Source organism: Lissotriton vulgaris, chromosome 7 (assembly GCF_964263255.1).
Source record: "Lissotriton vulgaris chromosome 7, aLisVul1.2, whole genome shotgun sequence".
NCBI lineage: Eukaryota > Metazoa > Chordata > Amphibia > Caudata > Salamandridae > Lissotriton > Lissotriton vulgaris.
The window spans coordinates 1,737,500,533-1,737,516,236 of NC_141695.1; the positions used below are offsets into that span (position 1 = coordinate 1,737,500,533).

Below are 15,704 nucleotides of genomic sequence, written 5' to 3' on the forward strand. Positions count from 1 at the left end.
CAGGTTATTACCCACACAAAACGTTCTTATGCACTTCATGGACAGTATCTTTAAGTAAATCAACGGGGGCATCGGAAGCGTACTTTACTCCAAAGAAGCACTGGGGAGGGCACGTGATTTAATGACTGAGCTACAGACTTTAGAACTGGGAAACTAGGTTCAAGTCCCGGAGTTCTGAGATCCTGCACAAACCTCATGGTTAAACCTCAGGTTTGGTTTTTTCACCCAAAAGGCATTGTGACGCTAGAACTTGAATGTAATAACTTATAATAGTCAAGTTCTGGCATCTTATTCTTTATGATCGGCGATTGGGTCCATCACAAGTCACAGATTATAAAGAAATTAGTGATAGTCCAATATACAGGGATTACAGAATCACGTGTTACAAAACCAGAATTAAAAGGCATCTTTATTTATTGCTTTGACTTTCACGACGCACCAAAAACTGGCTCGCGACTCACCAATAATTGGGAAACACTACACTAGAGTAACGGAAATGATGTGCATGAAGGGTAGGCTTTGTCTCACCAGGGTGGACACTTTTTTCTTCTATGGGCCTAGGGCTGGGAGCTGGAGTGGCTGCCTTTGGCATAGGCTGAACAGGAGCTGGCGGCGTTGGCCGGTCCTCCTTCTCCTCCTCCTCTGACTCCGCCTTCCTCTTCATAGACAAGGATGTAATTTTCCCCTACATGGTGATAGGAAAGAAAAGATAATTATGTGCAAGATACAATTTTGATTTAGAAAATCAAAAGATGGGTGTGGATAAAATTAAACTTGACTAAATCCTCATGTGCAGGAGTACTGGGAAGAGAGAGGAGGAGTAATGAACGCTACTGTTAAACAATGTCAATCATCATAATACATTTGTCCTTCTGCTGCAACTTCGCAGATTCATCAAGATCAAAGATCTCACCCTTAACAATAACAAACCACTGTAGGTGTCGTGAGCAGTTTTGTGCTTTGAATATCTTTATGAAGTGCAATAGTATAACACTTCGGAGAGGTACTTACAACTTTCTTCCTCAATAAATAAGATTTCTTGGCTTGACCCAAAGTACACGGAACTGTGACCGGGAGGGGAGCAAGGAAAAGACCCTAAAGTGAGATACATCCCTTATTAAGGAAAAAAAGACAAAAAAAGTTTGCAGTGCATAATTATGTGAAAACATGGTTGCAAAGAATAAAGTTGAATAAAGGGGGAAAAAAAGCGGTTGAATCCACTACAAAAATGCCTTAACACCTCGTTACAAACTATTCACCAATGCTGTGATCATGAAATACTGGGTCCAGACTAGAAAACCCAGTTTAAACCTACTCCTTACCCCTGCCCCTCTTTGGAAGTGCTAGAAAAAAGAGGCACCGAAAAAGCAAAACCACCAAGTGAGTGTTAAAAGTTTTGTTTGAAGAAAGGTCTGTTCAAGTAGAAACTGCATAGTTCAATAGACTAAGTCTTGGGATTTAATTACATTTCTAAAACACTATATAATCAATTCAAAATTCTACAGGGTAAAACTATGGCGAAACAAGGTTTTGTTCAATAGTGTTAAACATTCCTTGCCCAACATCCTCAATAAAAGGGTTTGTTTGGAGTTTCTAAACAAACAGAATTCAAAAGATTATTAAAATGGCCTTTAACAAAGTCTGGTATTAAAATTAGAAAACCCGGTTTCCCAAGATGTAGTTCTGCGTTCATTATTGTAGAAATTTGCAAATGTGAGCACTTCCTTTCAAAGGGGCAACATGAATGGGGAAGTTGGGAACAACCTGCAGATATGTACATAACAGCCCTCTCCCCATTTAGTCCACTTTCATGCTCAAAAGCACACTGCTGCTGACTTCAAATCTCTGCAGGTCCAGAGGTGGACCTCAACACCTCACCCAAGGGCACTTATTACTAGCCACCTTCAGTTCCCATGAAACCAAATTCTAAAAGGGAGAAACCGCAAAATAAATTCTAAATGAAAATATAGGACTCTGATATGAATCTTCAGCAGTAAGCTAGAACTGCAGCTGCATTGCTAGAGATGTCACTTGTTGAGCAAATACGCTGGTCCAATGCTGCAGATGGCTTTGCGAATTAAACAAATAATCTTTAATTTATATCTTTCTCCAGCGGGGAGCCAAGGTGAACATTTGAGGCCAGGCCAAATGTAATTTTGAAAAAAGCAATTCACAGTGGACTAACTTGCGAAGTTCTGGCACGTTGAGGTTCATTGATGCAGGTATTTAGTAACCTGGTAACCTGGAATTAGGGTCTGATGTTTTGCAGTGACAGAATGCTTCAACAAAACCCTATTCTATCATTCGAACACCAACATGCACAACTTCACAAACACAATCCCACCTATAATAGAAGAGGAAGTGGATGCTGAATAGAAAATTCTCACATGTACAAATCCTCGCACCGTTGTACTTTCAGCAGGATGCCACACCTGCCATGTAGCTCTCCATGTCACATTAATAACTTTAGATAGGTTTTTTAACTTTCCACATTAAAGTATTGACTCACTAATTCCGGAATGCATACTGTTGCACAGTAGCAATGGAATTCCAAACGATCTACTCTTTCCAACAGGAGTAGCCATGGTAATTCCTCGATCTCACAAAGGTACTGCTATAAAAACCTCCTTCTAGATCTCCTCACAGTTCAAAATTCTATGACTAGCTTTCTGAAGTCAACACAAGGAGATGATGGACAGAGAGCTGAAATTTTTCAGACACTCACCCCCAGTCACCGATCTGGGTTGAATCCATCATTGTTGTTTAGCTCACTACGCCACCCCAGTTCAGACGCATCTGCCAAGCCATGTCTTCCCTGGACCAGAAACTAGTATCTTGGGACCGGTTTAGGGCTAACAGCCCTCATCTGCCAGGCTAGCTTGAACCCAGGGGCAAAGTGAGCAAAAGTGAGTGTTGGACCCATGTCAGGATATGCCCAGCCATGGGTCCCTTGCTCACTTTGCCACTGGATTCAAGCTAACCTGGCTAATGAGGGCTGTTAGCCCGAACCTGGTCCCAGGAAGCTTGTGTCCGGTCCAGGGAAGACATGGGTTGGGAGTTCGGGCTGGACTGTTCCCATGAAGCACAGGGTCAAGACGGATTTGCATATAGCGGAGTCTGAACTGGATTGGCGAAGTGAGCTAAAGAACAATGATGGATTCAACCCAGATCTGTGACTGGGTGTGAGTTTGAAAAGTTTCAGCGCTCCGTCCATCATCTCTTTGTGTTTGCTTTGTTTTCTGAAGTACCAACAATAAAGGAATGCTCTTTCAACCCAACCATGGCTTCATTCGCTGCAAGTCATCAAATCATGCAAGTTAAGCTCCTCTGTTAGATCCGGAGGACAACCCTTTACTCACACATAGCAAAGCACCTCTGCTTATCCTCAAATCTTCAGTAGACATCAAGTATGTTTACACTCATATGAAAACCTTCAAGACGTCCTTTAAAACCAGACTACTGCTGTTTAACTTGCCTAAAGTAAAGCCACTTTCACCTGGTATTCACACAATAAGCCCTCTCTGAGCTCCGACTTTCAATTCCCCCAATATATATCACCAAAGATAGCACTAGAAACATCTTTATAGGATCTGCTGGGCTTTATAAAGGCCCCACTTTATTAATCTAACTTCTGAACATAAAACATCTAAGACTGTCAGGGAAAAAAGATAGAACGTGTGAGGGTACAGACCTGAGAGCAAGTGGAAAAGCTGGACATCTCAGAAAACATGACAGCGGCTGTCAAAAGCAGGTCACTGAGCATCAAAAAAAGTAAAGTTTGTAGGAGCAAACGTCCTCCATGCTGCGAGGGTTAATTATAGGGGCAGGAAATACCTTGGTGCCTAAGGCTCTTGCATGGCTTGATGCAGATAAACAGTTAAGCCTTGTCTCCAAGACTGCATGGCTTAGCCATTGGTGCAGAACTGCAATTAATTTGGCACCCACAGTCCTTCGAGTGGCAATCTGCAAGTTCTGTTTTCCTAAGTGGTGACACTGAAGCGAGAGATGCATATTGCGGCTCTCTGAAAACACCCACTCATGACAGCCAAAAAGGGCTTGAAGGGGACTCCTGTATGTGACATAACACCTGGAATCAGGCCCTAAAAAGATTATAGCCAAGGATAAACAATGGTTAAGGGGCCAACAAGTGGAAATAAATAGCCTCAAAGATAGACAAAAGTCAAAGAAAAAGTGGTAAGCATAGATATTTCATGCCGAAACATTGACATTAAGACAATATACAATAAAATACATTAATTAAAAACCATATAAAAGCCCTCTAAAAAAGATCAACAGCATGTTTGTTTTCACAGTAGCGTGGATCTCTGAAATAAAAACCCATCTACATTGTTTAGAGATTGTACCTTTCAATCGGATACGTATTCTAAGCATGAGAACTATTTGAGATAAGTGCCATAATGGTAAGAGGGTTAAATTCCATTAAATGTACAATTATGTGATACTGCGTGAGATTCCACTAACAGGGACAGTTTCAGGTACAATGGGGAGAGACTACGTAAAGGTGTATTATGCACCGTGAGAAACAACAATAAATTGCAGTGTGAAACACCAGCACTTTTGGGGAATTACATTTCACTCAACTTCAGGATACCAGTGGGGAACTCCAAGTATATACGATAAGGAATAACAGGAATAGCACACTTAAATAGAGGTTATAAGATCCACGTATGACCCTTACCCCCCGTCCCTTCATCTTACCGTCAGGTGCCCAGGAAGGATGTAATTGTTGGTCGCAGTATTGACGGAATTCGTCTGTGGCACTGCTGTAACCTGTGCTGCGTTCCTTGCTACTTGTGCAGTTGAGATGGTCCCTTGCATTTGCACCAAGTTGACCCCAGCTGCTTGGGTCGGTTCCTGGACAGCAGGAGCCACAGTCATAGTCAGAGCTTGCCCCACAGAAGCAGCAGACGAATGCGGAGGCAGCTGCTGTAGTGGGCTGTGAGAAGGGGCATGACTGGCAAAGTGCCCACCACCCTGTTGGGCTAGCACTGCCCCCATTGTGACCTGGGTCAGGCCCAAAGCCTGAGCCTGTCCAGGCCCCTGCTGCCGGCTGCCCACAACCTGCACAGGTATGTGGGGCTGGGGTGTCATCTTGGGGCCAAGAGGGGGCTGAAGTGCTTTGCTAGGCTGTTTGGGCTGGATGGGCACTGGGGTCTTGACAGTCGGTGTTGGTCCCTCAGACGAAGCTTGTAGCTGAAGCGAGGCCGGCTGGGATTGAATCATTGGCTGTACGACTAAGGTCTGTGCCTGCTGCTGCGGTTGTTGCTGTGCTTGCCCCTGGTGCTGCTGGGCCAATTGCAGATGGGTGGCGGTGTGCAGCAGCTGTGACTGTCGGTGCTGGAATTGTTGCTGGTGGTGGATAGCAATCTGCTGCTGGATCACGACCTGCTTCTGCTGTAGGTGGATCTGCTGCTGCTGCTGGATCAGAGAGTGCGGCTGGATCTGTGTGTAGGTGGCTGTTCAAAAGACAAACTGTATGTTAGAGGGTCTTTGCCAGGATATGAGGAAATACTGCACATATTCAGCCCATTTTACCACACCTAAAAGCAGAACATAATTGAACAGTGCCTTGGGTGTAGGCAGGAGAATTACCAAGTGTAGCTCACAAAAGAGGTTCAGAAAAATGCTTTACAGGTGTATTTTAGAAATACTAAGCAACTGAGTGCATCAGAAGTGTAACTTCTCCCACTGTTCAGCCGATAAAGCAAAATCCAGAACTGCATCAGTAGCATGAGTAGGAGCGAGAGGCAGAGGACTGAAGGAGGACACACACGATTCAGAAGGTGCTTGCGGGAGGAACCCATGTTACAACAGCCTATGGTAGACGGTAACGTGCAAATGAACATGTGTGGCTGTTTTACATTCAGATGTATAGATAGTGGTTGGATTTGCCAGGTTGCGGAGTCTCTGAATTCTGTCAGGAATGGCAGCAAATGACAGACCAATGACAAAGACCGATGAAAACCAACACGTTATTGGTCAAGGGTGGAAAGGCTTCTTGAAGTTTCAGTATGAACTCCTACAGGCATGCAATGACGTACAGTGGGACTGGCTGACATTTGGGAAACAAAGTGATAGACTGTAGATAGGTTGGGGTGATCAAGTCCTCTTGAATATGGTAGTCTACGACTAAAACTGAAATGAGCTGATTATCACTAAGCAGCATTGGTAGCTGGGTAATGATTGTTAAGCTTAGGGGGCAGCGCTTGGAGATGATGACATTATTCTGGGTTTTGAAGTGGACTCGTTGCAACTAAAATGAAGTTGCTGCTTATTGCAGAAAAGCATGTATGCAAAGCCTGTGCCTTGATTTGGGAATTTTGGAGTGTAATCTATGGATATAGGGTACAGAAGGCTGAATTTGTTGAGAAATTAATCAGAAAGAATACAAATTTATTTAACCAGGGAAAAGAGAGGTAGTGGAGGAGCAGGCTAATGGAGAGTTGTGATGGGTAGGGTCAAAGACACAGATTGCCAGGAGAAGTGGAGAGGATTGCCAGAAGGAAAAGTAGAAAAGCGAGAGTGTGACCAATATGATTCAGTGTGCAGACATAATATCCGATGCAGGCCTGTAGTACCCTGTGTTTATGATTGCTCTACCAGGGACACAACTTGGAATAGTGTGCCAATGAGTTTACCACATTCAAGCGCATAATCACAAAAGCTTAAGAAAAGGCAAAGCACATTTAGGATCGACATGTCTCCGGTTCCTCCGTGTTCTGGTGAGGAAAGCTAGACAGCTCACAAAAAGGGTGAAGTCTGAAGATTACCAGAGCTGATCAGGGTCTGACTGGGAGCTGGAGTGCTGCTCCGGGTCAGGTTCATGCCCACGGTCTGCACGCCATCGGGGTCCATCTTCTTGACCTCGGTCTCAGTCTGGCTGCCCTGACTGACTGTTGCAGCCTGAGAAGCTGGTAAGGGCTGAACCACTCCTGTGCCTTTCATCTGGCAGGCTCCAGACATTGTGCCCTGAGCAGCCACTGCAGTCCCAGAACCACCGTTGCTACTGCCACCTCCTGCTGCCAGTGCTGCCTGGCTGAGGTTGAGGGACTGCCCTGCGGCAGATGCCTGGCTTACGGCCAGACTGATGTTTTGGGCCTGAGCTGTCGATGACTGCATGTTTCCAGCAAGTGCTGATTTCTGTACACTGCTCTGCTGATGAGTACTGCTGGCCGTAGTCTGCTGGTTTCGGACTGCCAAGTTCTGAACCTAAATGGACGGGAAGATGCAGAAAGCGTCAAACTAGATGTTGAAATAGATTATATCATACAACTGGGAGAAATGAACAGGTAGACAGGTCTCTATGGATGTGATCCAGTAACCAGAGGAAGTGAGATGGTGACTAACCTGGTCTGCATCAGACAAGACACCAGGAGACTGAGTAGGGGACACTTCCTGCTGAACTGTGGCCACAGCTCCGTTGGGCATCAGGATGAGCTGAGAGGTGAGGGGTACACTGCGACTCAGGTTCCGGTTGACCAAGATGTTCCCCAGTTGCGGTTGCTGTGGAGGTCACAAACAAGAAAATAAAATACAAATCAACAGACATCAATACCTCAGCTACAGATATGGTCATAATCTAATTTCAACAAATGTTCTGCAAAAATACTCTGTCCAGTCCATCTATGTGCACAGATCACATTTAGACAACTTTGAGAGATACTGGCAATTAAACCAAGCATGGCTCAAATCTGAAGTTGTGTTAATTTTGTATAATTAGATAGCAAAAAGAGAGAAGATTATCAATGCCTTGGAATATTTTCTTTAGACTCCAGTTTAACAAAAACAGAAATCTGAGTGATGAACTTTTCACACAGCCAGGGCATCGCGATCTGGAGGGACAAAGGTCTTCAAAGGGTCCAGGGACCTTACAGTAAATCAATAACAATGTGGTGATGGTCTGCTTTGCAACTATCACGGTCATATTGATACAAGATTAGGAGGGATTGTTGGGGGAAGGGGAGGAGGTGCTAGGGTGGAATGGGGTGGAGTAGGGCCTTAGTCTAAGAAACAAGCATTTTCTCATTTCCTGAGAACAACAGCCTGCTTTTTGCAAGGGGTGCCTCGATGGCATTTGGAAATGAAATAACTTATTTTTAATAGTAGTTATACATCATGACTATCTATTGTGTATTATGGTCTTAATTTGGGAGTATCCCAACACTGACTATTTCCCCCATTCAGGAAGACACAACTTTCAGTTCAATTTTCAGGGATAACGGGGAAATGATGGTTCATATCAAAATATACTTTTGATTGCAGAATTTTTCCACGGTCTGTCTTTTCTTAAGGAAAGCATCATTAGTGGACAGATCAACCTAGACTTGGATATCAAAGTGGAACTTCCCTACCTTCTGGTAAGAGCTCTATATACATCTTAGTATCCTGCCAGTGAAATAGATGTGGCCAAATAACAGGTTATTTACCGCAAGTGGATGAATAAAAGTGCATTCACGCATTTTGTTACTGAAGAGCAATGGTTGAATACTGTTTGTACCACTAAACAGTGCTACTGATATGAGAAATTACGACTTTGTGTCTTAAAGAATGAATGTTACAAAGAGGAATACTACTCTGCCAGTAGTTAAGGGGAATATTTAAATGTGATTTTCTCTCAATGCACAGATTTAACCACATATATTTTGGTTAAAAACATTATTACACATCACAAAAGAGGTCAACATAAACAAAATACATAATAAATTCAAACTCCACAAGGGACAATTTCAAGGAAGCCATTTAGATTTTCCAATATGACAGAAGGTCTAGCACATGTCATAATAAAAAATCACATTGGTGAAAGAAGTGATGGTTCACAGGACTGAAGCACAGTACAACCTGTCAACAAAAACACAGAATTTACTAGCAATATCGAAAACATATAAGGGCATGCAATGGGCAACAAGAAGGAAAAAAAGTTCTAGAAAATCTACAGACCATAAAGATCCACAGATCATCATCACAAAACTAAGTCAGCAGCAAGCTGCCTGTGTTCCTTCCTATGGCAGCTCTGCAGAGGGCACGGCAGTTAATACATACATCTGTATGTCTTGTGCTCCCCAAACCCCATATTTTGGTTCAGACTTACCCGCAGGTACATCTGGGCCTGGGACTGGTTGAGGGGAGGTGAGGTGGTGCTGCCCAGGAGCATGGACTGTGTCAGCGTAGTGGCGCTAGGAGTGCTGACACTCTGTGAGCGGCTGATCAGCTGAGCCGCCGATGTGGTGGCCAGGTTGATCTAAAAATATATATATGGTTATACATATATATATCAGATAATGAACATGGAAATAGAAAAACACATGTGAACAAACAAACAAATCTAATCCACCAAGGTGGAGGAGAAGGAATAACATAGGTTACTCAATGGGCCCACAAGCGATGAAAGACTGAATTAAAAGTTTTACTTAATCACGTGAGCCACTTTGATAGGGTCCGAAATCACTGACTTAGAAGCCATTTTTAAGCCCAATGGAACAGTTACAGGGAGAGGATGCACAGTTCAAGTGCAGTGAGCTATGTGAATTGGAGAGGCCAAGCATAGACTATCAAGCACCCCTGTTACAGACATGCGCTCACATTGTCCTCTGGGCCAGTGGCCTAGAAACCAAAGACGGACAGTCTGTCTCCTCTGGAATAAATATTTCTTCTCAGCAATTACAGATGAATTGGGTGTCTCGATTTTCAAGCTCAAACTAGCTGCTAGCAGTTGATATCTGGTTTCACAGCAATTAACGGTGGTGCCTCAGTCTAGAATGACCCAGAAAGAAAGCAATGCTCAGAACCTAAAATCATTTTGAATGCCTCACACTTTCAGGAAAGTAATTATGGAAAAGTCACTTCGAATTAGGTCTGCTAAAAACTAGAATGAAAAGAAAATGCCAGGGAAAGAGGAATGTACCTTTCAGTTTAAGATACCTAAACAGCTAAGGATTACTAAAGGTCCAATCATCTATTTCAGACAGAAAAGCTTCAGGATCCTCAAAAACCTGGTGAGAAAGAAGTGAGGCGTAGGTATAGCTTGTAAAGTTTCACTGCTAGCTGGGACGTTTGTGAATATTCCTTTTCTCTGCCATATCGAATTGCTATACTGTATTTCTGCACAGGTAGGCGTTTCCAGGTTTTGATAACTTTGCAAACAATGTTTTGTTAATTGCCTTTACTAATTATATCGGTCTACTAGTTAACAGATACTTGTTTGATCCTTTGTGGGTCACGATGAAGACAGCTCCAGCTGGAGTTCCCACCAAATGCATGCTCAAGAACAGGAGCTCTAAACAAACCCATCATCAAATTGATGTACACTAAGTAGAATATACATCATGCTTCACTTCCTTATAATGCAGTAGAGTGCACAAATTCCCTTTTTCGAGGTGGATAGGTTATTAGATCTAGTTCAGCCTACATCGGTGTTGCTGTGTGATATGCACATGGTTCAAAGAGCTATGATGGATACAAAGGGTGAACAGATGTTCTGAATTTCCTCAAACAGTCCAGTTTTTCAGAGGACTTTTCCCAGCATCCCAAGTTTCTTCTTAATTTAAAATACATGTCCCGGATTTTGGGACAAAAGTCTAGCCATTCTGCAAACAAAAATTCAAATCCATGCACTTGTTTTCACAGGCACATCTAAAGTCTAAAATACATTAGGTCATTTATGTGTTTCTTTCATGGCAGCGCAGGAATAAGAATAACTTTATCGTAGAGTTAATAAAAACTCACAATATAAAAACTTCCATCATTAAAAATCATTTGAACCTTATTTTACACTTATGTTATTAAAAGAAAAAGGTGTTTTACACTCTATAAAATCGTGTCAGTCTCAATTGCATTGTGTGTGTTATCCTTTTTTAAATTTATAATAAAGTGAATGTGCCTCAGTATGCCGGAACGAGATTACGGCTTGGCAAGTGTCTTAGCAGGCTGATCCTTTGTTTGATTAAAGTGCTGTTGCTTGTTGTGCTTCAGATGTACCATATGGCTAGCTCATGAGTCTTCTGGCCACTATATCAAAGTACTTTGTTAGATTGCAACTTAGCTGGATCTCTTCAGGTTTAAAGCACAGCTTCACAGCCTGCCTGCAACTTGTTATGCCCTTTCGGTTCCATAATACTCGGAGTAAGGCGCGCCTTAGGTCCTTCAGGTTTGAGCAGATGCAAAATATGTGTATTAGGTCTTCTTTCCATGTTCTACAAAGACGGCAAAGGTGGTCTTCTGCTCTCCTTTTCAAAGGTGACAGGTGAGGTAGTATTGGTAGGATGCTGAAGCGTAGATGTAAGAATTTGCAGGGCAAGAGGTCGGATGCATGCTTCAGCAGAGGGGAGACAAGCGTAGGTACGAGACCTCAGGGTGGAGGTCCTGCTGTGGGTAATGTGTGTAAATATAGCCATGCCTATATAGTCACCCTGAGATATACATATATTACATGACAAAAACAGGCTAAAGTAACGTTACAGTTAGGTGAGGTCATTGACAACATTAATGTTTGAACTAAAAATTTTAAAAAAACAGAAATTCACCAGTTATAGTAAACAGAGCTAACTATAACTTGTGCCCCCACCATGCACTTCTTATGAACTCACGTATTACATGACTCATGACCTATTCTATGACATAATTTATTACATCACTAATGCCATCCAATGATTCTGCTAGTTTGTTTTATTTTTAACATAACATATTACTATTCTACCTAATTTTACACAGCCAGTGTCCAGATAATGGAAGTAAGTATTTACAAAACGTATGTGCTTCTAATGCATCATAGGTGTGTAGAGTATTGAACATGTTATAAATCTTTGTACTGCAGTGTAACTTTGTATGCAGATGACAGTTGACGACTTGTGTCCAGTATGTTCTACACAGGTGTTTTGGTTCTGCAGAAAATATTTCCAACAGGGCAAAGATTCTACGTAGTAGATACAAACTACTGTAAGTAACCTAAAGTTATTAGACAGAATCTTCATAGCATAGCAATTTCTACATAACATAGATAATAACCCACAGGTACTAACCCATGTACATGTGCTTGTTTAGCTTCAAAAGATGGACTATCTATAAAGTTTGCACCACTCTTGAAGGCAGCAGCTCGTATGATCTTTGGCACCTTTAGACCGAATATTGTCTTTTTTGACAAGTATTGAATAGAATATACACTGTTCAAAACAGGTACTTTTTTGATACTCCGTGGTTTATTTCTCATGAGCGTTTCACTGTCTGTAAACAGTGTGGTACAGAGTAAACTCTCTCCATTTAGTAAAGTAACCACTTTTGTACTCATATCAACTTCATTTCTCGTTGTAGGTCCACTGACTGAGGGGTTTGATACTGATAAAAGCTGCCCGTAGTAGGGGATTAATTTTGGGACAGATTCAGTATCTTGAGCAACCTGGCTTTCTCTGAACAGTTGTATACAGATTGAACACTGTGGCAATAAGGACTTCCCATACATATGTGGTTATTGTTAATGTGAACTAGACTACCCACAAAGTGAATGGTATAGGGTCATTGTTGCACATAACACATGCTTGCTACACCTAAGGGAATTGTATCTGTGATGGCATTAATGATGCTTAATACTATTCTTATTATGTACTTAATTTAAGACCTCTAAAGGCATACTAGTTTACATAGTAATGAGAACAGAAGAAGCTTGGATGATGTCATCGTTCATGTCATTTGAGATGCCAGTGTCATGAGTGATGTAATGTGTGAGACCATAAGAAATGCATGGCGGAGGCGCAAGTTATAGTTAGCTCTGCTACCTATAACTGGTGAATGTCCGTGTTTTCTTTTGTTTAAAATGCTAATGTCACTGACATATTCACCTACTATAATGCTACTTTAACCTTTGTATTTTTTTTGTGAATTTTTAGTTGTATTATTTTATTACCATACGTTAACCCAATCATCCACTGCGCATGGTGGGCGTGGTCCACCAAACCCCCTCACAGGTAGCCAACAACACACTGTGCACAGCCTTTGGACGTGCGCAGTGGAGGGTGTGGTCACAGGGATTGGTCTACCGACAGTCACCAAACCCCCACCTGGCTGCCAACTCCACACACGTGCAGCATGGGGTTGGTTGTCGGGCCCTGGGTCCATAACTTATCTATTAACAGGAGGGGAGCATGCAGCTCCCTCCCCACCCTTAATTGGCCCCAATGACCCAAGAGCCAAATTTAATTAAACAGGGGATGAGGGCCAGGGGTGCTTTATTAGGTCCTGGGGCCAAATCTAATAAAAAATATAAGAGGGAAGCGCAACCCCCTCCCCAAGCTTTTTTAGGCCCCAGGATCCCATCCCATGTGATGAAAGCAATATATAAAAAAAAGGAGAGGTGAGCAGTGTGAACCCCCCTCCCTGAGTCGTCATAGGCTCGAGGGGACCCCATCCCCAGGGGCTGTTTTGTTAAAAAGGGGAGAAGGCATGTATGGTCCCCTTCCCAAACTTTATTAACCACATCCGGGGACCACATCTCACAGGGCTGAGTAATAAGGGGAGGGAGGGGTAGGTCCCCCCACCCTGAGCCTAATTAGGCCCCGTGGACCCCCAGTCCCCAGGGCCAAAATGTCAATAAAAGGTACAGGCCCCGGGGACCCCATTGTGGGGCCACATCTTATTTAAATGGAAAGTGGGGCTGCATGACACCACCTCAAGCCTTCTCAGGACCCGGTGACCCCCTACCCTGGGGCAGTTTAATTTCTCCAAAACTACTAAACAAATTTACTTATACCAGTTAAAGAGTCCAGGAGTTCCCCTACAAATGGACAAGGGATTGTTCTAGCAATCCAAAGGTGCCCTATTAGTGTGCCTGAGCAACCTTAGGCTTAACCGAGAGGAGGGCAAGACATCTGCAAATAAGCACAATGTTCAAAAAGTGACACATGATTCAGGGAGATGCACACCAATTTTAAAAAATAGCAAATATATTTATATATATTTAGGCATCAAAGAAAAATCTTTCAGGTAAGTGCGTTTTTGAATATGAAATATTTTCAGTTCAAAAAGTGGAGACAGTGCAGTTTTTAAGTTCTGCAATGTTATTCTATGGAAGGAAGAACAAGTTCTGCAAACAGGTACAGTACAGTGACTTACGGGACCAATTTCCAGGAGTTAAGGTGAGTGGTGGGCAAGGTCCAAGGAAGCACCAACAGTACACCACCAGCGGCACGAGGGCAGCTGAGTACAGGGTGCAAAACAGCATTGGGAGCCTAATGGTGTTCTAATGAGATCAGCCTCTGCCGAAGAGGCTGCAGGCTCAGGCAAGAAGGCCAGTCGAGCTGTACCAACGGGGGCTTGGTCCTCACGATGTTTTGGGACGTAGCGACATCTACTACTCCCCCCCATGCAAAAACGGAGAAAGGTCAGACACCGAAGTAGGTCTGGCTTGCCCCAGTTTTTGCTTCTCAAAATCTGGTCACCCTATATATACGTCATACTAGATAACAGTCAGCACCGCACCAGCCACTCTCTCTGTACACTTCTACATTCACCTGCTAAACACAGTGGTATAGACAAAGAACCCACATAACTCACATTTCCTGCCAGAGTAAACAATGATATAGGGTCCCTGTTGTTCTGCACATATTTACGCAACAATGCAATGAGTGCATGTGTGTAAGAGAGAGCATTTTGAGTGGGGTTAGACACTTTGTCAGTACTCTTTGTATAGCAACCATTGTGGCATGCGCACAAACAGACACACATACAGAACACAACATTGTGCTTACATACCAATTAGCAAGCAGCCATATTGAACCACCAATAAAAAATTATATGAATGTAATCCAGTGTAATTGCATTGTGGCAAAAAAAAAAACGAAATGCATGGTTAAAACAGTATCAAACTTTTTGTAGAACTCGAACATGGGCATATCTTGTGGACTACATGACACTTAAATCCAAGGTTCCCCGCATGGCGCCTGCTGCTGCTGGAGGTCAGTCTAATAACCCACCAAACGGCTTGATTTTGCTACATTAAAAAGCCTTTTTTTGTTTTAAAGTTAATTTTGCCAAAAATGTACTTTTGTAATGCTGAAAATGTTGCCCTTTAAATCTGATGTTGGCTACTTATTCCATATGAATAATTCTTTTTGACTAACAAGGTGTACTTGAAGTGTTGTCTTTGTATCTGTACTGGTGATTGAAGGAGATGATGTGATCAGCTCCAGCCAAGTTAGATCGGTTTATGTAGTCTAAGAAGCAAATTGAAAAACTGACTCGCAGCTCCTTTTCGTTTTTTTGGCACAAAATTTGACAAGGGATGAAAAGCAGACACTGTCACTAGTCCGCACTTTACGTCGCTTAATTACATTTGCAATGTTATGCATCCAAAGCTGAAAAGGGTAGCAAACCTGTTATAATTTTGGCTATGACCCCAAGGAAACTTGTACATTTTCAATCTAAAAGAAACTTGCAAAAATGCAAACACTGTTTTTGGGTGTAGTACAAATATTGTCCTCTGCCCTGGTTTGCTGTTGGTGTAAAGTAGAAATAATTACATTTTTCAAACAGTAGTCCAGTCTTAATTTGTTCTTTGAACAAACACATATTACACCCTCCTCATTAGTAAGAAAGAGTATCCCTAAAGAAAGGTCATATCCTGGTCATCACTTTCCCACAACCTTTTTTTATTTTTTATTTCAAAATCTGTATTGGTTTTCGAGTAAAGAAAAAAAGGC

The 15,704-nt window shown here is 42.5% G+C and overlaps 1 protein-coding gene across 2 annotated transcripts in view; it reads right to left on the reverse strand.

The window, feature by feature from the left end:
* The window catches only part of PHC1 (polyhomeotic homolog 1), a 126,819-nt gene that overhangs the window by 55,906 nt on the left and 55,209 nt on the right, over window positions 1-15,704 (reverse strand). For both annotated transcript variants that reach the window (XM_086932989.1, XM_086932990.1), the window contains exons 5-9: window positions 9,110-9,259; window positions 7,369-7,524; window positions 6,792-7,230; window positions 4,720-5,477; window positions 529-685 (exon numbers count right to left, since the gene is read on the reverse strand). In XM_086932989.1, coding sequence (XP_086789115.1) covers window positions 529-685; window positions 4,720-5,477; window positions 6,792-7,230; window positions 7,369-7,524; window positions 9,110-9,259 — 1,660 coding nt within the window. The remainder of the gene's footprint in view (window positions 1-528; window positions 686-4,719; window positions 5,478-6,791; window positions 7,231-7,368; window positions 7,525-9,109; window positions 9,260-15,704) is intronic.